The sequence below is a fragment of the Anabrus simplex genome, chromosome 5 (genome assembly GCF_040414725.1).
Source record: "Anabrus simplex isolate iqAnaSimp1 chromosome 5, ASM4041472v1, whole genome shotgun sequence".
NCBI lineage: Eukaryota > Metazoa > Arthropoda > Insecta > Orthoptera > Tettigoniidae > Anabrus > Anabrus simplex.
Window position 1 is genome coordinate 49,615,700 of NC_090269.1, and position 26,887 is coordinate 49,642,586.

At 39.0% G+C, this 26,887-nt stretch overlaps 1 protein-coding gene across 2 annotated transcripts in view; it reads left to right on the top strand.

The window, feature by feature from the left end:
- Positions 1 to 26,887, top strand: part of LOC136874317 (acyl-CoA-binding domain-containing protein 5) — a 156,212-nt gene that overhangs the window by 104,047 nt on the left and 25,278 nt on the right. For both annotated transcript variants that reach the window (XM_067147960.2, XM_067147961.2), the window contains 2 exons: positions 1,110 to 1,273; positions 23,912 to 24,176. In XM_067147960.2, coding sequence (XP_067004061.2) covers positions 1,110 to 1,273; positions 23,912 to 24,176 — 429 coding nt within the window. The remainder of the gene's footprint in view (positions 1 to 1,109; positions 1,274 to 23,911; positions 24,177 to 26,887) is intronic.

A 26,887-nucleotide genomic window follows, 5' to 3' on the forward strand; every position in this document is an offset into this window, starting at 1 on the left:
GTCCTTCAAGGTGTTCTGGTTTTTATGAACATGGGTGTATATATAAGATAGCATGCTTACATTTTATTATGAAATAATTGGTGCACAGCAGTAATTGTTTTTAAATCCCAGTTGAGGATGGCCTATTCATAAGGCCAAAACTAGTCATGTAACTAAGTTTAAAATATAATAATATTTTTAAAAGAATATTGTATTGATTAGGTGGAAACATCCCCTCCTTGTATTTTAATAGGATTAAGGAATCATGAATACAAATAACATGAAATTGATATCATAGTAGCTTAACCTGTCACAAAGACTAATATGAGCCATACAAGGATAATCTTCAGTTCTGAGATCAGAATTTATATGCCTATGTATGAAAATTAATAGTACTTTGTATAATTTCCCCATTGATGCTTTCACGGCCCATACTTATAGACATGATGTAGGCTTTTTGGGCTTATGCCATGTCAAGAAAATAAGGTGAAATTCTTTATGTTTTGCAGAGAACTTTGCTCTGCGTCTTCAGAAGAAAATATCGACTGTTCACAACGAAGACTTCTCCAAGAATGAAGTTTGAATTTAGACTTTAATGATAGAAGTGGGAGTGGTATGGTCATTCGTCACCAGATGGCTCACCGTACGTGGCACAGCGATAGCTTGTGTCAGAGTCATACTTTCATAATGTGGGTACACCTGTTATGTGACTCCCTCTCAGACTGATTCTAATGGTGCCATCAGCTTCCGCTTCGAATGTTAGCACTGTACCGCGTACGGTGAGCCATCTGGCGACGAATGAACGTGCCACTTCCACTTCTGTTATTAACGTCTAAATCAAACTTCATTCTTGGAGAAGTCTTCCTCGTGAACAGTCAAGATTTTCTTCTCAAGATGCAGAGCAAAGTTCCCTGCGAAATATAAAGAACTTCACCTTGTTTTCTTCACATGGCATAAACCCAAAAAGCCTCTATCATGTCTATAAGTACTTTGTATATTATTCTCGCAGACAGCCTTCTCTTGGGAGGGGGGAGGGGGGGTAGATTTTATTCAAATGCTGATTGAAATTATGTTGTATGAACTTGAAATGGTGTTCGTTTTAACAGCTACCCTGTTTGTTTGTGCTTCAGCTTCTCGAGAAGCATCTCCTGACCGGTTGCCGTCGGTGCTGAATGGTCGTAGTCACATTACCTCCAGCCTGGAAACTAGTCCTGCTAGCAGTTACTCTGCTTCACCACTTCCTCCAGATGGAGAAGAGGATGATGAGGAAGAGGAGTTCATTGATACAGTAGAGGTAAGTTTTGTTATTAGCTTCAACCAAAAGGTTAGTTTGTTCTTCTCATGGAATCTTTCCAGATGATTCTCTTGTGAAAGGATGGCCATTTTATTTGCTCTTGCACCAAACAGGAGTTCCATTCTGGATCTGTATTGGCAAATTGATCACGGTCAATAAATTCAATAAATTAATTTTTCAAATTTAGATTCTAGTCATTCTAACATGGGGATATACGTTGTCACATAAGCTGTATTAGACTTGATATTCACTAGTTGATCAACATCAGCCTGGTTAAGACTTATTGTGCTTTAGAACATGTTTATTAGACAGCAAATTTAAGACATGCCAAGTTTGGTTTTATACTGTATTCGATGACACTGTTTTTGCCTTGATATTTTTTCCATTTTGGTATATATGCCTAAAGATGACCTAAGTAAAAGAAGTCAAACTAGTACCATTATTAATAAAACATAGAAACATCAAATTAATTGTATTGAATAGGTGGAACTTGCCTACCTTTGTCTGTGACCAAAAATCTGTCTTGAGAGAGTTACTATAAGAATAGGGAGGCGAAGATTGTCTTCAGATTTTATATTTGGTACCATCGTATCACTGTGCTCCATATTTTAACACACAGTCATATAGAAATACCTTTATACATCATAAGAAATTTATAGAAAGAGTTATATCATTTGGTTGGTAAATTGTATCCCATTATAATTACCGTAGTTGTATCCTGACATTTTTATTGATACTGCCCTTGCGGCTGATGGAATGAAATTTAAACATAATTGAGTTCACATACAGCTGGCACCACAGTTTAGGGGTAATCAGCTTGCCTATCTCAAAAAGGCCCTGGCTTTGATTCCTTTCCAGGTCAGGGATGTTTTTTTACCTGGATCAGAGGTCTAGTTTGAGGCCCACTCAGCCTGTGTTACAACAGTTGAGGAAATATCTGATGGTGAGAAGTGGCCCTTGTCTGAAAGCAGAGAATTTGTCCCAGCGACCATGCGTCACGCCAATCTGAGCAGCAGTCACTTGGTAGGCCAAGGCTTATCAGGGCTGCAGCACCAAGGGTGGGTTAAAAAAAAAAAGTTTTCAAGTTCACATTATTGGCAGCTGTGAAGGCACTTGGGAGTTGTTTTGATTTCTGGATCTGAAGGTCGCTATGTTACTTTTGTGTTGATATTCTTAAAATGCTGTAGATTTGCTGGGGTTTTAGAATTTTATCCCATACAGGTTCTTTGATGTGCTGGAATCTAGCAATATGGAGTGTCACATTTAAATACCCTCAGGGGCCACTGACTTTAGCCAGGATCGAACATTCTATTTTGGGAACGGAAAAATGATGACTAAAAATCTATGCCACTAAGTTTGGTCCAAGGTTATGAAATCGAATCTCAATACAGTTTATAGAAAGAACCCTGTGCGCATATACAAAATATTATCCACATCCATGGTTATCCACGAATATTGTAAATACTTTATTACACCCAAAGTATTGAAACGGATAGATCTGTTAACATAATAGAACAGACCCGGTACCTGACACCAGACACCCTACAGTTGCAGGTTTATGAGGGATTTCCATTTACGACAACTACGGACGTACTAAGCGGTTCCTTTTTGGAATTTTGTTCTTCCTTCCACTAATTGTGGGTAGGAGCCAGTTAGGCTTAGGTCAGATTTATGGCTTTATGGTCTCAAGGCCCTTTATGTATCACCATTCTCCCATACCAGTATCAAGGGTTGCCTAACCACAAGCAAAAGTAAAGAGTATACCTGAGTGTAAATCAATAAACATTATTTAGAAATCAGCATATTTATCCATACTGCCATAGAGTTTGCAGCTGCCAAAACACTAACCTCGCGGATATTCCCATCCGTGCAGGGCTGTAATCAGTTGTGAGGATGTTCAAATAGAAGAAACCTGTGATACACCAAGTATGTTGGCTACGTGGTTTGGGTTATATAGCTGTCAGCTTGCATTCAGGATCTTTTTCTTTCCTTCTTATTATAATGCCTTTTGTTATTGTAGATAAGGATTTTTCAGACTTGTTTGCCACGTTTTTTAACAGTCCTGCTGAAGGTATTTTGACTCCAGTCTTCAGTCGAAGGCTGCATAATAGAAAGTCGGCGGATTCCTATCAGTGTCGGTGAACATGGTGGGTGCATATGGCTTCATGGATGTTAAATACATAGTAGCAGCAGCAGCAGCAGCAGCATTAGCAAAAGCAATCCATTTAAGTGGTAGTGAGTGGTGTTCTCATCTTATGACCAATCAAAAGTTTGTAATTTTCATGCGAAAAATTCATAATTCACTTCATATACTTTCTTTTCCCACTTTTGGTAGCTATTATCGCCCATATTGTTACAAGTATATTCAGTATTATTCTTAAAATGACCAAGGCCATGCGGTTAGGGGCGTGCAGCTGTCAGTTTGCATTTGGGAGATAATGGGTTCGAACCCCACTGTTTGTACCCGTGAAGATGGTTTTCCATTTTCACACCAGGCAAATGCTGGGGCTGTACCTTAATTAAGGCCATGGCTTCTTCCTTCTCGCTCCTCGCCCTTTCCTGTCTCATCATCACTGTAAGACCTATTTGTGTCGGTGCAGCATAAAGCAACATATTCTTAAAATGTTTTACTATGTATTGCCTTTGATTTTTGCAAATGTACCAACCAGAATTTGTCCGTAGAAATGAAAATTGAATGGCATATGTGACTTATAAATACAGTACATTCCACTAGCAGATGATTGGTTAGGGTAAGAAACTTTCTGGTGTTCAGTCTTCAGTTGGTTGGAGATTCTGTCTAGTTGTAAAGCACAGGAATGTACATTTTTGTGTAACAGGTCAATGTATAATATTTGCAGAACGATTGAAATTGTCTGGATTTGTATGCGTTTCTTACCTCCAATTCTTCTGATTTTTCAGTTTTCCCCACTTCCCAATTATTCCATTATTTATTCCAATTTTAGCTTACTTTTGGTGAACCTCAAATATTTGTTTTAAAATCCCCTCCATTTGTACCTTTGTACGTCTGTGACCGGAAGTCCTGCGCTCATTTGCCACTTGCAGACTAAATATCTGCGCTTATTAATAATATGAGGAATGAGTGCAAATGTGCGATGTTTATTGAAACCTATATATCGTGACACGTATATTGACTGTATTGTCTCTCGCATGCTATGTTCTTTGTCACCCCAAAACAGGCAACATTAATTAAAAGAATACATCTAAATCAATAATAATAATAATAATAATAATAATAATAATAATAATAATTAAAAAATGTATCAAATGACGAGGCAGCAGTTATATCCATCGCAAGTTTCGGAAACACATGTTGCTAGATATAAAACGAACAGGGTTACCAACATGACAACTAGTGAAGGATGTGGGAAAGTGGGCTGGGATCCCTAAGAGGATGGAGTATTACTTGATGTTGTAGGAAAAGAAACGTGAACATGGTTACCCCTCAGTCGACATTTACTGACAAATTAAAAGGCAGCTTGACATGTAAACAGAATAGCAGCGAATTAAAACAAAGGTAACATGGGCAATAAAGGTGTAACAAAGAATAATGTAAATGAACCACGAAGTTCATATCCATGACTTTTCATAAAACACAAATTTAACATTACAGGAATCCGTGCACATCAATTACTAAAAACATTTCTACCTTTCTTTTCTTTAAAGGCATATTTAATCTGAAAACACAAAACTCATCACACAAGTGCATGATGAAATGTAACTGGCAGTATCCTAATTACAGATGGTAATCTTTTAAGGTTACATTAAAGATAATTTGAATCAACTTTACAATTTGATTTACAAGGAAAATGAAAAATCAAGAATTTAAAACTTAATGCAGGTGCCTTTGGAGTTGCTGCCTTTCCTAAAACGCTTCAGTGAAAGACGCATAGCTCCAACTCACATGCATTAAATCGGAACGGATTTACGGGAGGCAGTCCCGGAAGAAAATTAGTTTTACGTGTAAACAACCAAATATGTTAATTAAAAGAAAAGGGAATTGCCTCCAAAATCAAAAGGGTATGCCTAGCTGTAGAGCTAATGCATTACAAAGAAAGGTGGCGAATGTCCGGAGCCCACTGACAGGACGACACCCGAAGTGTGTCCGGCTGCTAGGCCGTTCAAAACCAAAGACACGGACAAGAGCCCTGCTCCCACCAAGGAGCCAAATATGCAAAAAGCCAATCAGGGAAGTTCACTACAGTTCAGACATAAATTTCACCAATAGGCGAGTTCGTTATTCTGACGTAGGATGTTTGAGCAACATTCTTCTGATGAGCCAGGAAAGGACTGGAAATGACAAGAAAAATACTCCTAGAAATGCCACGTGTCCGTGCATCCAGTCACAAAAGTTAGGTACTGCACACGGTTTCACCATATTACAAAATACACAATGAGTTCAAACATCAAACAAACACAACTTCAAATAAAATTTTACATTCTTTCTAGATCAAAACTTCTTTGTAATAATGTCCCTCTTGATGTCTGAATGAAAAATATACATTACAATCAATTTTAGAACAGATAAATTTTTCCGTCCTTTCTGGATGTTTCCGAATTAAATAAAAATGTATACTACAATAAATTTTAGAACACAGATAAATTTCTCCGTCCTTTCTTGATGTTTTCAAATTAAATAAAAATGTATACTACAATGAATTTTAGAACCCAAATAAATTTCTCCATCCTTTCTTGATGACTGTTCAAACACAGGTCACATTCTTGTTTGTTCAGATGCTGCTATTGCCAAGTGTTCTGTTATATATTTGTGTTGAGTGGTGTTCTGCGTGTTCTGTCCTGTTCAGTTTGAATGTGCACGTGTTTCAGTGAAGTTCAAGAATATGAAGTATTTACTGAAGTTTTTATAGTAGACTCTGTACTACTGTAGTTAACACACTCCACACATTGCACATGGAGCCTCGGCAGAAGGTGATGCTCTTTTCTGGTTAGTTCACAGGATTGCCGATAGGAGTGTCTTTACATGCTACAAACTGTTACCAACTGTCACAAAACTATTGCGGGGGAGGGAAGTTTTGTTTAGTGGAACTTGCTATGGCTGTGTGTGGAGGTTGTGAATTGAAAATTAGTAATTTACTCATTTCGAGGATTATTTGGAGGAGCTTTAAACCGTGTATGAATGGCATGGTTTGATAAGGAATGAGAGAAATTGTGAGAAGTACGGAGGGATGACAAAGTTCAGTGTTGCTAGAAATAACAATTTACAGGTGGAATCGATGTGTAGATGTGAAGTGAACATGGAACGTTAGTGGGAGGAAGAACACTTTTCAAGAGAAGTTCAAACTATGTCAGAAGGCTTTTAAAAAAAAAAAAAAAAAAAAAGATATTTGTTCATGGCGTCAACCTCTACAGATCTTTTGCCACTACTTTCACCATTTGATAGGAACCTGCGTTTAAGTGTATTTGTGGAAGTGTAGAGTGTTGAATGTGAGGAAAGGAACATTAAGGACGACACAAACACCCAGTCCCGGGATATTAATCATTTACAATTAGAAACCCCTGACCTGGCCGGGAATCGAACCCGGGGCCGCCGGGTGACAGGTGGACGTGTTGCCCCTTACACTGCGGGGCCAGAATTATTAGAAGGCTTCTTTTCTGTTCTGTGGTGTCTCCTAAATAAGCCACAAACCCCTTTTCTGCAGTTGGAGCTAGGTTTAGGTGAACAAACTCTTGTTGACTGGTGAAGCTTCCACCGTGAGGCATGTGTACGTGGGTGAATAAGAACAAGCAAAAAAAAAAAAAAAAAAAAAAAAAAAAAAGGATTGGCAGGAAATTGTAGTGGAAATTGATTGAAGCAAATTTGGGAGGTCCAAATATCACCCAGGAAGGAGAATTACAGGACTGTGCTTCTTTGGAGGATTGGAAAGGGAGAACTGTAAGAATTTCTCAGGTGGCATGCTGGGTAGTGGAGTGTCTGTGCATACGCAGAATATTGAGAATCGTTGGCGTCATCTGAAGCACAGGAGATATTCTATTCCAGCATTTGGAAGGAAAAAGGAACATTTCGTAGGCTATCCTGTGAAATTTCTCTTCAAGAGTGCTTTTCAGTTACAGGAGAGTGTCCACCATTTCTTTTGAACAACTGCAGAACTCTACCCTCCCTTGAATTAAGAGGGGTGTGTGTGTGGGTGGGTGGTTGTAAGCCCCCAGAGCGATTACTGACTGTTACAAGCAAAGGGGTTCCGAGGGTTTCAGCCTCCCGGTTAGCGGACAGAGACTGGCCTGGATTTGCGAACTACAGATGCTGACAGAGCCATTACAAGATTCAATCAATCAATCAATCAATCAATCAGTCAGTCAATACTGATCTGCATTTAGGGCAGTCGCCCAGGTGGCAGATTCCCTATCTGTTGCTTTCCTAGCCTTTTCCGAAATGATTTCAAAGAAATTGGAAATTTATTGAACATCTCCTTTGGTAAGTTATTCCAATACCTAACTCCCCTTCCTATAAATGAATATTTGCCCCAGTTTGTGCTCTTGAATTCCAACTTTATCTTCATATTGTGATCTTTCCTACTTTTATAAACGCCATTCAAACTTATTCGTCTACTAATGTCATTCCACGCAATCTCTCCGCTGACAGCTCGGAACATGCCACTTAGTCGAGCAGCTCTTCTTCTTTCTCTCAATTCTTCCCAACCCAAACATTGCAACATTTTTGTAACGCTACTCTTTTGTCGGAAATCACTCAGAACAAATCGAGCTGCTTTTCTTTGGATTTTTTCCAGTTCTTGACTCGGGTAATCCTGGTGAGGGTCCCATACACTGGAACCATACTCTAGTTGGGGTCTTACCAGAGACTTATATGCCCTCTCCTTTACATCCTTACTACAACCCCTAAACACCCTCATAAACATGTGCAGAGATCTGTACCTTTATTTACAATCCCATTTATGTGATTACCCCAATGAAGGTCTTTCCTTATATTAACACCTAGATACTTACAATGATCCGCAAAAGGAACTTTCACCCCATCAACGCAGTAATTAAAACTGAGAGGACTTTTCCTATTTGTGAAACTCACAACCTGACTTTTAACCCCGTTTATCAACATACCATTGCCTGCTGTCCATCTCGCAACATTTTTGAGGTCATGTTGCAGTTGCTCACAATCTTCTAACTTATTTATCACTCTATAGAGAATAACATCATCCGCAAAAAGCCTTACCTCCGATTCCACTCCTTTACTCATATCATTTATATATATAAGAAAACATAAAGGTCCGATAACACTGCCCTGAGGAACTCCCCTCTCAACTATTACAGGGTCAGACAAAACTTCACCTACTCTAACTCTCTGAGATCTATTTTCTAGAAATACAGCAACCCATTCAGTCACTCTTTTGTCTAGTCCAATTGCACTCATTTTTGCCAGTAATCTCCCACGATCCACCCTATCAAATGCTTTAGACAGGTCAATCGTGATACAGTCCATTTGACCTCCAGAATCCAAGATATCTGCTATATCTTGCTGGAATCCTACAAGTTGAGCTTCAGTGGAATAATCTTTCCTAAAACCGAATTGCCTTCTATCAAACCAGTTATTAATTTCACAAACATGTCTAATATAATCAGAAAGAATGCCTTCCCAAAGCTTACATGCAATGCATGTCAAACTTACTGGCCTGTAATTTTCAGCTTTATGTCTATCACCCTTTCCTTTATACACAGGGGCTACTATAGCAACTCTCCATTCATCTGGTATAGCTCCTCCGACCAAACAATAATAAAATAAGTACTTCAGATATGGTACTATATCCCAACCCATTGTCTTTAGTATATCCCCAGAAATCTGATCAATTCCAGCCGCTTTTCTAGTTTTCAACTTTTGTATCTTATTGTAAATGTCATTGTTATCATATGTAAATTTTATTACTTCTTTGGCCTTAGTCTCCTCCTCTATCTCGACATTATCCTTGAAACCAACAATCTTTACATACTGCTGACTGAATACTTCTGCCTTTTGAAGATCTTCACATACACACTCCCCTTGTTCATTAATTATTCCTGGAATGTCCTTCTTGGAACCTGTTTCTGCCTTAAAATACCTATAACATACCCTTCCATTTTTCACTAAAATTTGTATGACTGCCAATTATGCTTGCCATCATGTTATCCTTAGCTGCCTTCTTTGTTAGATTCAATTTTCTAGTAAGTTCCTTCAATTTCTCCTTACTTCCACAGCCATTTCTAACTCTATTTCTTTCCAGTCTGCACCTCCTTCTTAGTCTCTTTATTTCTCTATTATAATAAGGTGGGTCTTTACCATTCCTTACCACCCTTAAAGGTACAAACCTGTTTTCGCATTCCTCAACAATTTCTTTAAACCCATCCCAGAGTCTGTTTACATTTTTATTTATCGTTTTCCACCGATCATAGTTACTTTTTAGAAACTGCCTCATGCCTGCTTTATCAGCCATATGGTACTGCCTAACAGTCCTAAACTGCCTCATGCCTGCTTTGTTAGCCATATGGTACTGCCTAACAGTCCTGCTTTTAAGACCTTCCTTTCTATCACATTTATTTTTACCCGTCTCCCTTAATCTCGAAAACCATAGATTAGGGGGAGGGTATTATTTATTGTAACCGTTTCATAATTTCATATTGTGATGCATGCCGTATACAAAATTAGGAGTAACTTAAATAACTATTGTGAATTGTGTTAATAATTGGTACATGCGATGAATGTTCATATAAAGCAGGTGCTTAGAGATTGAACAGACAAAGAATAATATAAACTGAATGTTGGAGTTACATTCATATATAGCATTATGGCAGAAAAAACCCAAAACATCTATTTATAGTGATATCTTTTCAGATTATCAGAGATAATATTGCCTTTGCAGGCTGTTAAGAAAAGCGAGAAAATGGAAATTATTACTCGACAATACATGAAACTAGTAGAACTACTGTAACGAGGTAGTTCCATGCTATCCCTTAAGCCTATGTACCTAATGGCTCTAGACTTCAACGGAGTTATATTGTCTAGGTTACCTTAGGCACAATTCGGCTCCTGGCTGACATGTATCACATTCTTTCCTTCCTTCAGTTTCCTGTTCCACCTTCCCCTAATAATGTTAAATAATTTTGCAATTCTATCCGGATGCATCCATTCTCTGTTCAATAACTTTACAGTTGTGTACAACTGATTTTCGTTCTCAATTTTCTTTACATCCTCATCGTCTATGAATTTTTATCGTATTTCCTTTGTCATAGGGCAATCTTTTATAAGGTGTGCCCATCCCATGTTTTCAGAGCATATTAAACATTTATTTTCATCCCTGTTCCTTCTATATGCTTTATTTTTATGTATCCCCAATAACCACCATATTATACCCTTCACTCTTTTTTGTTATAAACTCTACATTTATTCTCATTCTCCCATTTATATTACAAAATTCTTCTAATGACCTCTTACTTGTACATTGTGCATCAATGCCTTGTTTTTCAATATCCTTAATTCTTAGAACTATTTTTTTTTTACATATTTTCCACTTCTCTATACATTCTTTTTCCCAGTAACATCCCATTCCAATTGTTTCTAAAATATTCCATACCCCATCCACCCAGTATCCTTGGTTCTGATGTTTCATTTGGTGTTGATATGCTATCTTTAAAATTTCGCCCCCTTCTCGCAACTTCATTCTCAACCAATACTTTGTTATCCTTTTAATAATGTCCACTCGCAGACTTATATCTTTGCACATCATTCTCACTCCACAATTAGCTGTACAGCTGGGTAGACCCATAATTATTTTCCCAAATCTACTCGTAATTGCATCAAGTGAATCAACCCTTTCTTCAACTCCCCAAATTTCCGCTCCGTACAACACTAGATTTAACTACTGCATTAAAAACATTTTTATACACTCTGTAGTCTGTGTTGGGCATCTTCTTCTCCAGTATGCTAATGGCTGACAGTGCACTCATGCCTTTTAGCTTTGATCTTTTTATTTGCTCTGACCATTTTCCATTTCCACTTAAAATCATACCCAAGTATTCTACTTTCTTGACAACTTCTAACCTCGTCTCACCCATCCACCATTTTTCATTGTTTGATAATTTGTCCTTTTTTGCACACCATTACCTTGGTTTTCTGTACATTGATTTTTAAATTCCATTCTTGACAGTAATTTACCACCACATATCTACTACCCTGCATACTATTGGGTGTCAAAGTGAGCAGAAGGATGTCGTCAGCAAAAATGAGGCCCGGAATATCCCTGTTCTCAAGGCTTGGGTAAACCCCTGCCTCGAAGCCTTTCGATTGAAAGATATCATTTATAAAGAGTAGAAACAGTACTGGTGACAACTTACAACCCTGTTTTAGTCCTACATTAGAGAATATTTCTCCAAATACTATGCCCTCCTTAGTTTTGATTGCGCACCTTACTTCTGAATATATATTTTCAACTGCTGTTATCCCTCCCATCTTGGCCACGACCGCCCCTCTGCTCACAGAATCAAATGCTTTCTCCAAATCAATAGTAGTAATGTATACTTTTCCTCCTTTCTTTTTTACATACTTATCTATTATTGTTTTCACTACAAAAATATTATCTGTTGTTCTCATCCTTTCTCTAAAACCTGCTTGCAGCCTCTCCAGAATCAATTCCCCCTCTGCCCACTTCATTATCCTTTTTGCTAACACACCTGTATATATTTTACCTAATGTATCTAGCAACGTTATACCCCTGTGTAGTTGTTAGGGTTATTTTTATCTCCCTTCTTCTTATAGATTGGGCAGATCACTCGCTCTTGCCAAGATTTTGGGAACTCACCTCCTTCAAATATTTTGTTAAATAGTTTCGCCATACTTTCTAGGATATCCTTATTCTGCGCCAGCTGCTTCCAAAATTCGTTTGTGATACCCGAAATCGCTCCTGATTTGCCTTTCCTGGCTTTCCCTAGTACCTCACTTATTTCTTCTTTCGATATTTCCTTGTCTAATGCCGGCACAGTACACCCTAGCCCTACCGATATACCGGTATTGTTTAATCTCGGTCTCCACATATCTTCAGCCTCTAATAGTTTCTTATAGTGCTCCACCCAGATAGCCTGACTTATTACCGTCTGCCGCGGAAGCTTCCACATTCCACAAATCCCCTTAATTGTACTCCATACTTTTCTACTATCATTCTGTTTTGCATTGCTATTTAATTCGACAACTCTCTGCTCCTGCCATTCGGACTTAGTTGCATACAGTAATTCCCTATATTCTCTTCTCAAGTTACAGAATCCCATCCTATGGTTTTCTCCCCCATGCTTTCGAAACTCCTTCAATGCTTTCATCACTTCGTACTTTTTATGCCTGCATTTGTCGTTGTACCAACCTTTTCCTATTATATTCTGCCCCTCCTTTATCCTCATCTTCTCCCCTGCCATCTTTACAGAATTTTCAATTATTTTAACTGCTGTACTCGTTTGGTTAATCTTGATCATTGAATCGATTCCAGCTTTCACTATCTGTCCTATTTCTCCATCATAATAATTCATAAACTTGTTTTTAGCTCCTCTCTCCTCCTATATTTAATGACTATCGTTTCTTTGTATTTTATCATATTGCTTGTTGGTGTCTTACCCTCTCTAACTTTTATTCTGACAATAATTGGAAGATGATGTGACTCACCCCATTCCTTAACCTCCATACTTTTAATCACAGGCAACGCATTCCTGGAGCATAACGCCAAGTCTATGCTACTACCCCCTGTTTCCATTATGTATGTCAGGTTCCCTAATTTGTCGCCATGCCACCATCCATTCAAAATATATAGTTCTATCGTACCACATAGCTCTAGCAACTTTTCTCCATTTTTATTACAACCCTTGTCCTGGCTCACTCTCTTTTTTACATAAACAGCTTCTGTCTCCTTGTCGTACACCGGCTTCTGGTCTGCAACCCTCGCATTGAAATCTCCCATTATTAGAATGCCTGTATCCTCAAAAATATTTTGTACTCTATTGATTTCTAATGCCAACTCATCAAAGAAAACCCTTTTCGCAAATGGCGAGGTTTCAGGAGGGTTGTAGACAAAACCAATACAAAAGTCCGACTCATTCTCATCATACATCTTTATTCTGACCCACATCATTTCCTCCATTTCTGATTCTATCTGAATTATTCTAGCTTGCAAATCCTCCCTAACCATCACCGTTGTCCCACCCGGGTATCTGCCCCTTTCGGTTCGTCTCTCTTTTGACTTATAGTAGACTGTGAACTCTCCTATTTCTATAATAGTTTTTGGTGGAATCCAGGTTTCCACACATGCGAGAATATGCAAGCTATGTAATAACTCTTTAAAAGCTTCATTCTGTAACTTACTCCTAAGACCTTCAATATTGATACACCCTACTCTTATCTCTAGTTATGTCTTTCTCCCCTGTCCCTCACTCTGGCTGATCTTCTTGGACCTCGTAATCCTTGTTACACCTAGATCTTCAGAGTTCTCATCTAGAGTGTTAACACCTTCTCTATCAAGGCCACCCTCATTTACCAAGAAGTCCTTGATACTCACACGTCTGCGTTTCGGTGTTGCTTCTTTCGTAGAGTCCGCACTCAGCTGCCGCCGAAGGTCGCCTGGACTGCCTTCGCTATTCGTTGTCTCAGCATCTGTTGCTTCCTCTGTCTGTCCTTGCTAGCGTCTGTCCTTGTCGCTTCGCTAGCTGGTTGTCACTCACTGCTCCGCATTCTGCTGGTCTCACCTGCCTCGTACGTTCACCTTCCTCCTCGGCCAATGTACTCGCTGTATTGTACATATTCTTTAGCTGCTCTACCCTCCAAGTTCTCGTCCAGTTGCTGTCCTTCACCACTAATTTGTTGCGCCTTATGTAGGCTCTTAATCCTTCACGTCTAGCTTTCCCTAGGCGAAACTGTAGCATTTTCTGGTTCCTGAGGGCTTCTTTTTCCATTTTTCCATCCATCTCCTGTTTGACCCATATGTTCTCACCTTTCAACCGGCTTGTACTATGCAGAATCTTTCTCACTAGTAGGTTTGATACAAATCTCACTCTCACTGGTCTCTTGCCTTTTGTTTTCCCCATTCTCTGTAGTTCTTCTATATCGGCCTCTCTGCAGCTAATCTTCATCTTCTCGTTAATTAGTTCCAGCACTGTGAATACCAAGTCTTCTTTAGTGTTCTCTGGTAGCCCATATATAAAAATATTTTTCTTTCAGGTTTCCTCTTGTCTTTTTTTCTCCTGCCATCTCAACTCTTTTATCTCTTTTCCTATCTCCTCTTTCACCACTTCTTGTAGATCACTAGATTGCTCTCGTAATAACTCTCTCATTTGTTCAGTTTGGACTTTACTAAATTCCCTTATCTTCTCCATGTCTTCCCAACCAACCACATTCTCATGATCAGGTCCAGGGTTCATCTCGACCCCTCCAATAACCAACAACACTGCCATCACTGATGCAGCCATCAAAATTGAGATCAAACTCACCTGCTGTCCGGTTCTGCCACTCATATTGCGTCTCGTATTCCTGCCTCTACCGTGCCAACGACCTATCGTCGCCCGGTACACTTCTATTGAAATCCCCATGTCAGCACTCACTCACTCAACAACCTTCCTCTTCGCTTGCACGATTACAACTGACAGAGCCATTACCAAATACACTATAGACAATACTGGACACTTCCATATTCTCGTGCACTAAACTGAGACACATGTTGATAGTTTTGCATCTGGCGGCCAGGCCTTGTAAAACAGGTGGCAAATTTGAAACTGCAAAAGTTGCATGTTAATATTGTGATATATTACCTAACAAACTGTGCTTCGTCAGTGAAGACCATATACAGAGGGGTCCAAAAAAAAAAGTACTCTCTGTTTGATAGTCCGTATCTTCTGACAGATTTGACTTGCTGGTACAATTTTTGGCACTGACAGAGAGTAATGTTTTATGTTTGACATGACCACCAGCACTTTCTAAACAACACTGATGGTACTGAACTGCAGACAGAACTTCAGCTGTCCATGTATCTGGGATAATGGCAGCACATGCTGCTACGATGTGCATAGTTCGCAAGGATGATGAATTTGCAGGGAAATTTCGGTGGTCTGACAAGGCGCAGTTCAAACTTAACGATACTGTCTGCCGCAATTTTCTACTTGTAAATCCTCATGTTCATGTGGAGAAATCGTAGAATCATGTGCTGGTATTTAATTACGTATTATTCTTTTGGATTAGATGCTGTGTTGCCTATGGAGACCTCTTCAGTTCCTTAAAAGACCCAGCATAAAATTACAAGGATGACGCTTAAAATTATTATTGCAGATATGGTTTTTAAAATGGTTAAAGTCTTTAGGCTTAGAAGTATGTTGGGCATTAAACTTGCAGTCTGTATGAACGCACACTTAAAAATAAAATAATAATCATACAATCTAAAGTCGTATAAAGTTAAAATATAATTTTGATTCAAATCCAAGAATTGCCAACGATGTTAATACCGGTAGGTTCCATTAGAAATAAGTAAAATGCCAAAGGGAAACTCTTCTCAGAGGACCCTTCTCTACCCCCAGAGCTACAGGCCAATTTTTCTATTGTGTGTTACGTATAAACTATAACGGTTCAAATCCCGTTACAAGATATCTGTATTATTATTATTATTATTATTATTATTATTATTATTATGATTATTATTATTATGATTATTATTATTATTATTATTATTATTATTATTATTTTATCTGTGAGATTACTATTATTGTATTATCATTCTTATTCATTTCAATTCAATTCTGCAATGCTTGTCGCTTGCATGATTGTAGTTAAATGTATGCATATATACATGTGTGTAGAATAACACTCAAGACGTGTACAGTAAGAATTGCTGGATATCAGATGTTGGATATGACATTGCTACATTGTGCAATACTGCTGGTCAAGATTCTCATTCTATTATTGCTACGTCATCGTGAGCATTTAGCGATGCGCTCACGGTCTTAGATTTACCTAGGGAGCCCCAGGCTATTTCACCATTGTATGTAACATTTGTCGTAAGGTGGGAGTAGATAATAGTTATTTCTGGAGGTTACGTAGGTGCGTCAACCTAACGTCTGTACAAGGTGGCTGTATCTTGTAGCGTCAGTTCATTATTCTACTGGAAGGAGAGTCCACAGTTGGCCATTAAGTGAACGAGATGGAGTGGCGGCAGTCAGTCAACGGGAGTCATTAGTTAAACGGAAGGTGAACAGAGAAGAAGTGGATGATGAACAGTGATGGAGTCATAGAAGGATACACTTGCAATGATGTCATACCATACAGACTTACAAAGAAGTCATATGATATGGAGAAGAAGCAGTCACAATGGATACATCACCAAATTAGGCGTGACACATCTGCAGTAAACACCAGATCTAAGGAATACGTCGTAATTACACTCAAAAGTGTTGAAGGTACAGTCAAGTGAACCAGTGAGGGATATATTTCGTATAAATTGTTAAATGTCCGGTCAAGAAGAATTCAAATTCATGCCTAGTTTCTTTCAGTTGCAATGTCATAATTTCATATGCTCATCTGTTTTATCGAAACAAGACTTAACTATTTTTTATATGCAATTTCAAGAATATTGTTCTATCAAATCAATTTAGCATTTCATTTCCATGACAGAATTAGATAACCTCAAATTAAATGGGCAAACCGAGTGCCAATCTCCTTTTCCCAGAACTTATATGGTATGTTGTCAGAAGTAAGCTTATTACCCCACACCCTAGAGATAGTCAAGATTCTCATTCTATTATTGCTGCACTGAGTGGTAGCTGGCGCCCATCAAATAACGTATGTGTAAGTAAGCAGGTAAGAAGTAAGTGTGAGTACAAGGTTCGAAGATTATGTATTTTATTTAATGAATATTAATTTTCAGATTTTTCAATTAAAATTCAGATTAGTATGTTTTCAAGTAAGTTAATGAGTTAGGAACTACTACAAAACTAATGGAAAGGCTAATTCTAAACAGGATAGCTCCTGCAATTGAACACCTGATTCCAATAGAGCAATCTGGGTTCTGCCCCAAGCGAGACTGTAGTGACCAAGTCCTTGCCTTAACATTATATCTGGAGATTGGTTTTGAGAAGAAATTTAAAAATGTTTGTCTTCCTTGATCTGTCAGTGGCCTATGACACTGTCTGGAGAGAGGGTCTCCTCCTGAAGCTCATCAAGATTGTACCTTGTCTTAAGGTGATTATTGTCATTGATAATGTATTGAGTAATCAATTATTCCAGGTATTCTCTGAAAATTCCAGGAATAGATTTCACAAATTGAATAATGGCTTACTGCAGGATTCAGTCTTAGCCTCTATACTGTTCAGTTTGTACATCCATGATATTCCAGAAACTACAGCACAGAAATTCATTTATGCCAATGATATAAACCTAACAGTACAGAGATCTACTTTCAAGGAGGCTGAGGATCTATGGGTGATGGATGAATACTTTAGGAAGTGGAGACTTCAACCAAGTCCTTCGAAGACAGAAGTAGCCGCATTCCATCGCAACAACTTAGAGGCTTCTTATCTACCTAGGATATGATTTAGGAATCAACTTTTGAGATACAATAGTACACCAAAATACCTAGGTGTAACATTAGACAGATCACTGACATTTCAAAGTCACATAGAAAAAACAGCCACCAAACTTAAGACCCGGAATAACCTGCTGAGCAAGTTAGCTGGATCTTCATGGGGATCTGAAACCAATAATTTGCCAACTACCACCTTCACCATGGTGTATTCTACAGCTGAGTACTGTGCCGGAATATGGTTCAATAACTTTCACTGCAACCTAATTGATACCCAACTTCACCAAGCTATGCATATCATATCCGGCACACGGTACTCGACTCCAGTGCAATGGTTACCTGTCCTTTGTAATGTCTCTGCCCCTCATGTGAGACAACAAGCACTTGCTAGCTTATCACCATAGTGAAGAATGAGGCTCTTCCTATACATCAACATATAAAGCAGCACACTACAGCTAGGCTGAAATCAAGAAAACCAGCTTGGAAGAGAGCTTTGGACCTGTCATGTCCTCGGTTCAATCCCAGGATTGCCTGGAGAGAAGAGTGAAGGATGTCATCTCTCCGTGGCTTATATGATATCTCCGACCCCAGCATGAAACTGGCTGGCTTCAGTTTGCTCCATGCTGTTTGGTCAGCCCTGAACAGGATCCGATGTTGTGTTGGTAGGACTGGCACAACCTTACATCTATGGGGATGGGTAGATTCTCCCTGCTGTGACTGTGGTGTTCAAGTGCAGTGTATCAAGCACATAGTTCTAGTGTGCACCATACGTGCATTTCCTGGTTCTGCAGAGGAATTCTTTGAAGTAACACCGGAAGTGATTGCATGGATAAAAAATGTGGACATTAAAATATAAAAGTGAAGTCCTGATGCTGTCACCAACTTGTATATTTGTATACTTTGTATTATGTTTGTATATTTTGATTGTCATTCACACATCATATGCTAATAATAATAATAATAATAATAGCATTATTTATATGGAACGCATCAGAATTTGCCGAAAAGTTCAGTGTATGCAGTTTCCCTGCTGTTTCCTCTTGAAAGGTGATGTGTCCTATTGTGCACCACTCCAGCTATTTCAATTTAAGTTTTATGAGGATTTTTGTGCACTTCTTGTATAAATTTTACTTTCTCACGCAGCGTCTTTGAGCTTTGCTCCTTTGTGTCAGTCCCATTCTAGCTTCAAATTCTTCTGTCTCTCCTACTTTGGTCCAAACTTTATAGGTGCATTTGTTATCATCTGGATCAATTTATTTGGGACCTTTTAGTTTCTCCAGGGTCAAGCAAATCCTACCTCTAAAGAATACAGTATGTTTTCTTCAAATTGATGAAGATCAGACAGATCATTATTTTGTATTCTCAGTATTTTCCACAACCTGTCACATTGCAAATATTGCAAATATTCTGAATGCAAGTTGTTTGTCTTCCACATGGGATTCCACCAGAGGCCTCAATCCTTTTCCTAGAATTATTTCAAACACTTTTGTTACATCAATTTTTAAATCAGAAGGCTGGCACAGTTTCTGACTCAAGCAGTTTATGCAATAGCTGAGGTATGTGGTGGTTGTTCTTTTTTGTTGTCTCTACTGTTAACCTGGCGTTCCAAATGCAATTATCATGTTCTTCCTCTGGCAGTGGAGTTATTTGGATATGATTAAAATGTATTGGCTGTTTCTGTGACATTTTGTGATTACCAGGATGGTTTGGGACCAAGTCAGCATTGAACAATGAGCAGAACTCTATGAAGATAACTGAAATATTTTAATGCGCCAATTTTCAAATAAGAGGTTGGTTTGGGAGAAAAAGACATTCTGGAGAAACACACAAGTACACACCATAGGACCGGAACAGGGCTTAGATTTAAAAACGAAGAAGAACAAAAGGTTAAATGGCAGATACATTTATTTACACTCAGTGGCTAAAAGTCATGGGAAGACCCTGAATATGATGTTAATGAGTGCTCCTCCGCGAGCCCTCAAAATGGCAGCAATACAGTGAGGCGTTGACTCTACAAGGTGTTGGAATCGTTCTGGAGGGATCTAGACCCATGCATCTTGCACTGCTACTCACAATTGGTCTTGTGAAGTTGGTGTGGGGTTCATGGAGCTTACACCAGCATTGACAGCATCCCATAAATGCTCGATTGGATTAAGATTGGGGGATCTGGAGGGCCAAACCATGGTCGTAACTTCACTGGAGTGCTCCTCTAACCACCTGCGTGCTACTACAGAGCAGTGACATGCCGCATTGTCATGTTGAAACATGGTATCTCCATCAGGGTACTCTAGCGCCAGAAACAGATGCAGATGGTCTGAAAGAATGTCGACATTAAATGCACCTGTCAGCGCTCCCTGCAGGAGGACAATGTGACCATGAGAACGTTGCCTAGACCAGAACTGAGCCACGTCCTGCCTCGATACAACCTTGTTGACACACAGGATCCGTAGCTTCATGGGGCATACACCATACTCTCACGCACACATCAGCTCAATACAACTGGATCTGGGATTCATTGGACCATACCACACGCCGCCATTGTTCCATGGTCCATGCCGATGTTCACGGGCCCATGCACGTCGTTGAGGTCTGTGTCGAAGTGTCGACGAAAGAACACGAATTGGTTGTCGGCTGGTGCAGCCTATGCGGTGCAATTGCCTCCTTACAGTCCTGGTAGAAATGGGTTTCTGACTCCCAACATTCAGCTGGGCTGTGATCTGACTCACAGTAGCCCGTCGAGCGCCCAGTATGGTTCTGCAGAAGCGATGTGCTGTCTGTCGGTTAAGCACCTGTGGTCTTCCGTGTGGCGGTTTACGCAGGTGGTAACATTCTCTCTGCGATTTTGAAGATCGATCCCCGACACTGTTCACCTCAGAAACCCGAATTCGCATATAATCTGTGCAATGCTATGACCCATGCATCGTGTGCCGATGTTCGTCCCACGTTCAAAGTCAGTTAACTCGCGATGTGTTGTCATCTTCACGACACTGGTATCTGTGACAGACTGCTCAGCTACGCCGCAACTAGCCACAACGCTCAGGGGTCGTACATGGCACATTCTCTAATAGGACAACCCTTCCCGTGTCTTTTGGTCACTCAGTGTATTGTCTCAAATAGTGTTTTCAAAATACAGTTTATATCAATTCGCATGTTTCTCAAAGCTTAAAATGAAAATCAAGAAAGTATATATGGAAAAAGATGAGTTCATCGAAGACACGGTGAAGATGTGTTTTTAAGCCAACATTCTTCTGAATAAACAGGATTATCCAGCTGTGCGGCAGGCTAAACTGGTGAATGAGAATAAAATTCAAATATTTGTGTTAAACTGGTAATGGATGTGCTGAAGTGACAAGATAAAATTATTTATTGGCTAAAATATAGATTTCAAAATGCGTATAGATATTTTTTATGAGTAAGCAGGTCTATATCAATTTATATGTTTGTTTTGTTCACAATTTCACTTTAATTTTGTATGTTCTGATAATTATTTTCTTGAATTTGTGTTGGAAGATCTAGAAAATCCAGTAGCTAATACGTTGATATTTGAACATCCTGTTCTCCATTCAAATATATCACTTTCGTTGTAAAACTCTCCGATATTTTAGTGCTAGAAAATGCAAAATTTTTAAATGCAAAATTCTTAGATCTACCATATCTTCTTATGATGTGTTAATGCCTTTGGAACTTGTGCGTCAGTTTCTGCATTGTGTTCTCTCTAACATATCATGCTGCTGTAGTTACTTACAGTCAGCAATTCAAGTATTGAAACCAAGAACTCTACTTAGTTGCAGTAATATTCTGAGAGTATTTTGTTGAATAGACATCTAATGTGTTGAAAGCTATTATACACTGATGCAGAGGTGCCAACTCTTATGGATTGTCCGTAATTATTACAAATTTCACCTCATGATTATGGTATTACAGTCGAAGGGGAATTTATTACAGTAATGCAACATAACTTTTTTAAAAAAATTATCTGGAAGAAAGAGGAAATAAGAAACACGTTAAAATTCTTACGAGCATTACTGCTCAACTCGCCTTGTTTCAATGTTTGTGAGTTTGCAACTAAACTTATTTAATTGTCAATTCCTTTTGCTACCTGTGAGCATTGTGAAATTGTGAATTAAGGATCTCTTACTCTGGGGTTCTCCACTATAAAACTTTAAGTAATGTTGTATTTGCAGTACAGTTGTATCTCACAGTAACTTTCCCACAGAAGGATTCTTCAGTTTTTTACGAAAAATCAAACAGAATTTAGGCCTACATTGAGCACATCTGCACTGGAATCACATATGGTTCAGAAGACGAAAATATCATCAAAGGAGGAAGGGTGCTTCAACAAAACCTACACTGAAAAGCAGCTGCTGGGTGCGAAATAAAGATTGTTTTATCATGGTTCAAACGGGTAATTTGCAAATGTTGCTGCGTAACACTTTGCTGTCAGGAAGGGCAAAACACGAGTCGTTATCAGTAGGAGAGGAGCATGTTTTGGATTTGACTCGGAACTTTTTTCAAGAGTTGGTGGGGGAGAATTACTGATAACCTACTTCAAAGGTTGGCACCTCTGCTGATGTGGAGTATGGCCAAGAAGATGCACTTTCATTTACTAACTCATGGGATTGATGTTCGGACACAAGAATCTAGCATGTTAACCAATCAACTTGTTTTAATGTATAGTGTGCAATTTCTTGTTTGAATATTCAGCTTTACAGGATAGTAGTATATGTACACATCACATTCAGTGGAGTGGCCACACGTGTTAACATGCTCCGCCTATGAAGCAAAGTTCTGCATTTGGGAGATGAGGGGGTTCAAATCATATCATTGATTGTCCCAAGAATGGTCTTCTCTGGTACCCCCTCCCCATTTTCACTTCCAGGCAAGTGCTCGGGCAGTTCCTATTCTTGGGCCACAGCTGATTCCTTCCACCTCCTTATTCAGTTTCATTTATCATCAATCATTTCATCAGCTCCTCAACTGAGGTTGGTGTCAGGAAGGGCATTTGCCCATAAAAACCGTACCATAAATTTCATCTCACCTCATCCCTGACCCCTATCAAGAAATGGGACTAATGGGTAGACATTCACGGCGATGGATTACCACTAAGTGTAGTAAATATGACTTCCAATTCTGGTTGAAAATAGAAAATTTATCGTTTATGTCAGTCCATCAGTTAATGATGTTTCCTCTTCAACACAGTGTTTCTACCCCTCCAAACCTTGAAACTCGGGAACCACTTCTCTCTTTTCTGGTCTGGTAGTCCTTATTGATTCTGTTCTCCCATTTCTCCATGAGACAGTGTCAAACCTGTACCTTTCTTCAGGTCTTGACCCCTTTGTTTCCATCCTTAGTACTTTCCTAAGTACATATACTGTACATACAAATTCTTGGCCCTTTTTGGTCAGACTGACTACTTCTTTATGTTATTGTCCCTGTTCTGTTGATGTGCTTGAGTGTGACTGATGAAACCAATCTTTGTTTTGAACCACACTGAAGGATGTTCTCTTCGTTGTAGGTGTATAGGCACTGTTGCTTGGGCCTAGTTAGCTTAGTTTTTATGTCATCTTGGTTTTCATCTAACTTCTTCGGGCATTTTTTTTTTTTTTCAAAGGCTTGAATGTAAACCTTGTGTTAGCACTCAGAGCAGTTGCTTGCTAAGTGCTCAAGCTCAGCTCTCTAGCTTTCAGTAGCCCCATATACAGTTTCAGGAAATCTTTATAATAGAGCTTTTGAAACCAGGCTTTTTGCACTCAGTCTAGAAATGAGAAATTTTATACTTTACCATCACCTCTCCTACCCTGCTGGCCAACATTTTAATTGTGATTTTTTTTTAAACAATGGGTCTTGAACCAGCTAATCACTGTATCGGGTCCTATAGACGTGATGCTTCATCTGTCATGGCCACCAGGTAGGCTTTCTGTCTTGGAATATATTATGGAAAGGCAGCTCACTATGAACATTTCTCAGTTTGATTGTTCTCTACAGTTTGAAAGCTAGAAGTAATGGAACAGAACAAAACAACTGACAAATCAAGTAATAACCTATTATGTGTTCATGTTCCTATCGATATTTTGCATTGTTTCAGACGGAACCCGATCGGATTGTAAAAGAGCCGTCTCCACTCTCTAAGGTGTCGGTGCCAAACATGAAGTTTGGTCTACCTAATGCGATACCAAATGGTCACATTCCTTCTGCTGCGTTGAATGGAGTGAATGGGCATCATGAAGGCAAAGAACATGCTATGACGAATGGTGACGTGATTATGAATGGTAATGGAACCGATCAGGGAAGAGGGAGGTCAAGAGAGAGGAGTAGCTTCACCTTAAAGAAGTCTTTACCTCAAACAGTGGGTAAGTATATTTTTCTGCAACATTAAAAGAAAAAGCTCAGACTGTATTGTGGAGTCATTTTTTGATACCACTGAAGCTGTGTACCCCTACCTCTTCTGTCATTCCGTTGCTGGTCATTCTCTGTACCTTTGCGGCAGTTCGAGGTCAACACATTAGCTAAGTGAACCTATTGTTAGAGTTGTCCGTTTTCTATCTGTAGTGGCCAATATCAGGCAATGCCATTAGTGATCCCACAACACCATGTTTCCATTTTAGTTTGAACATTGGACATTTGTGAATCATTCTATATACCGTATTTACGCGAATAATCCTTGCCGCCGAATAATCTCTGCACCCCAATTTTAGGAAGGCTCATTTTGAAAAAAAATTAAATGAACTAAAATTCCTTCCATCGAAAGAGTAACATAGGCATAAACAAACATTTCATATCACTCCGTGAGGTCCACATGGTCTGTACGAAAATATGAAACGTGTAAATTTACGGATATAGCTGCTTTGCCTGATATGATAAAAATACATTATCACTGCTAAGAAATATATTTGCCATTAAACTTAGCAAGTAGGACTACTTACGTGACAGATATTTCATGAATCAGAATTTGCAATAGGCTAGATTCCCTGTAGATCGGAAGTTTTGTTGTCTCTTGCATCACTAGCATCATCTCCTAAATTACTAACAAATTTGTCACACTCCACGACCAAAACCCTTCTGACACGCGGTCTCTTTTTACTCGGTTAGTAACACGACCGGTGGTGGATAATTCTTTCCGTGCGATGTAAACACTTGAAACAGACACACCAGCGTGTTCGATAGTTAGTTTTGCGATACAGTAAAACCTCATTAATTTGAAGTCTTTGGAACGCGGAAATCGGACTTCCAATTACATGATTTTGAATTAACCGCCAACTTGTAATTCAGAAATCCAGCCCTCGCTGCGTCACAAAATATTCTAATGCCCATTGCTGCATGCAACTGACATTGATTCACAGTTTAAAACTTTCAAATGCCATGAAAGAAACTATTTCCAAAATGTATCCAACAAGGTGCATTTACAGTATTCAAGTAATGCAGTTGGGTAGTTCACTGGCAAACATAACCTCACGCAATGAAGAAAAATAATTATTCAAAGGCGAGAGGAAATCTATGCTGGCTCCCGTGTGCAAGTGGATTCATTGGATTACTGTACTGTATGCATTTTAGATGCCTTTTACTTGCACGGAAAGTATCCGATGCCCTTAAAACATCGCGGTTTATCGAACTTTCCTTTGATGAGGTGAGGAAGTAGGAAGTCTCTCGCTTCTTCTCATGCATTATGTCCAGCCACCAGTCTTATATATAATAAAAGGGAAGTTTCGTGAATAAATGAGGTTGGGATAAATTTATGAGTGGATTAAGCCTGTAGGATATTTCTCTCTCGCTTCAGTTTTTTCATTGCACTACAGTACAGTGACTCTCCTTGTACGATTTCCTGCCATGGCTATTCTCTTGTAATTCAGAAATACCAACCCTTGCTATGGAACAAAGTATTCTAAGACATATTAATGCATGTAATCACTTCAATTCACAATTTAAACCTTTCAGATGCCATGGAAAAAAAGAGTTCTATTTCCAAAATCTAACCAACAAGGTGCGTTTAGATTATTCAAATAATGCACTTGGATAAATCAGTGGCAAACATGACCTCGCGCAACGAGAGAAAAAGAAAACACGATTCAAGGATGAGGACAAATTATGCTGGATCCCCTGTGCAAGTGCTTCATTTTTTTGCTTTACTATACTGTTCACATTTTTAGATGCCTTGTACTTGCACAGAAAGTGCCCGACGCTCTTAAAACTTTGTGGCTTATCAAACTTTCCTACGATGAGGGGAAGAAGTCTTTTGCTTCCGTCTGCACTACAAGGCAGTACAGTACCGTAAGTCCATTTGGGCTCGACATTAAAAAAAAAAAAAGTTTCATCGGCATTGACAATATTGTTCGGTGCGTACTAATTGATTGTAACTATGAGCCACGCTTTTTCGCCAATTGTCAGCATCACCGCTTTTCACGGATTCTGCTTCTCCGCACATTGCCTGCTACGTGATATTGTGACGTTCCTTAAACCGCTGAACACGAAAGTATTAAGATTTTACTGGAACTTCAACTATGAAACACACTATAGGCACACCGAAGTGAGTGAAAGTGCAAAAAGGTACCCCTGCACATTCTGGAAGACACATTCTATCGTGACATGGAGAAATTTTAAATAAAGAAAATAAACTTGTACCTTATGACAGGAGAGTACCGTACGACAGGAGATGCTGGAAATGTTGTCCTGCATGGCTTCAATTTTTGTATGATTTCATTTTTAACATTTTTTTTTTTTTTAGTCCACCATGCAGAGCCCCAGCTTCTTGTCCAAGTAATCTTGAGGATTTTGTAGGCACATGTTCTGATCTTTCTGCGATTTCATTTACTTTTCCCTCATTAAGTACACATCTTTTAACACTTCGCTTCGTTTTCAGTAAAGAACCATTTCCTCACAGTCTCTGTGGAGTGTGTACACCTGGAAATTGTGTTACAAATCACCTAAAGACTTCCCTGTAAGACTTTGTTTTCACATAGTTATCATACATAAATACCTTTTCCTCTACCATGTACACATGTGTAGGCATTATGAGAATTATATGCTGAAGTAACACTTCACAACTCGAACAGTTGGAGCGACAGAT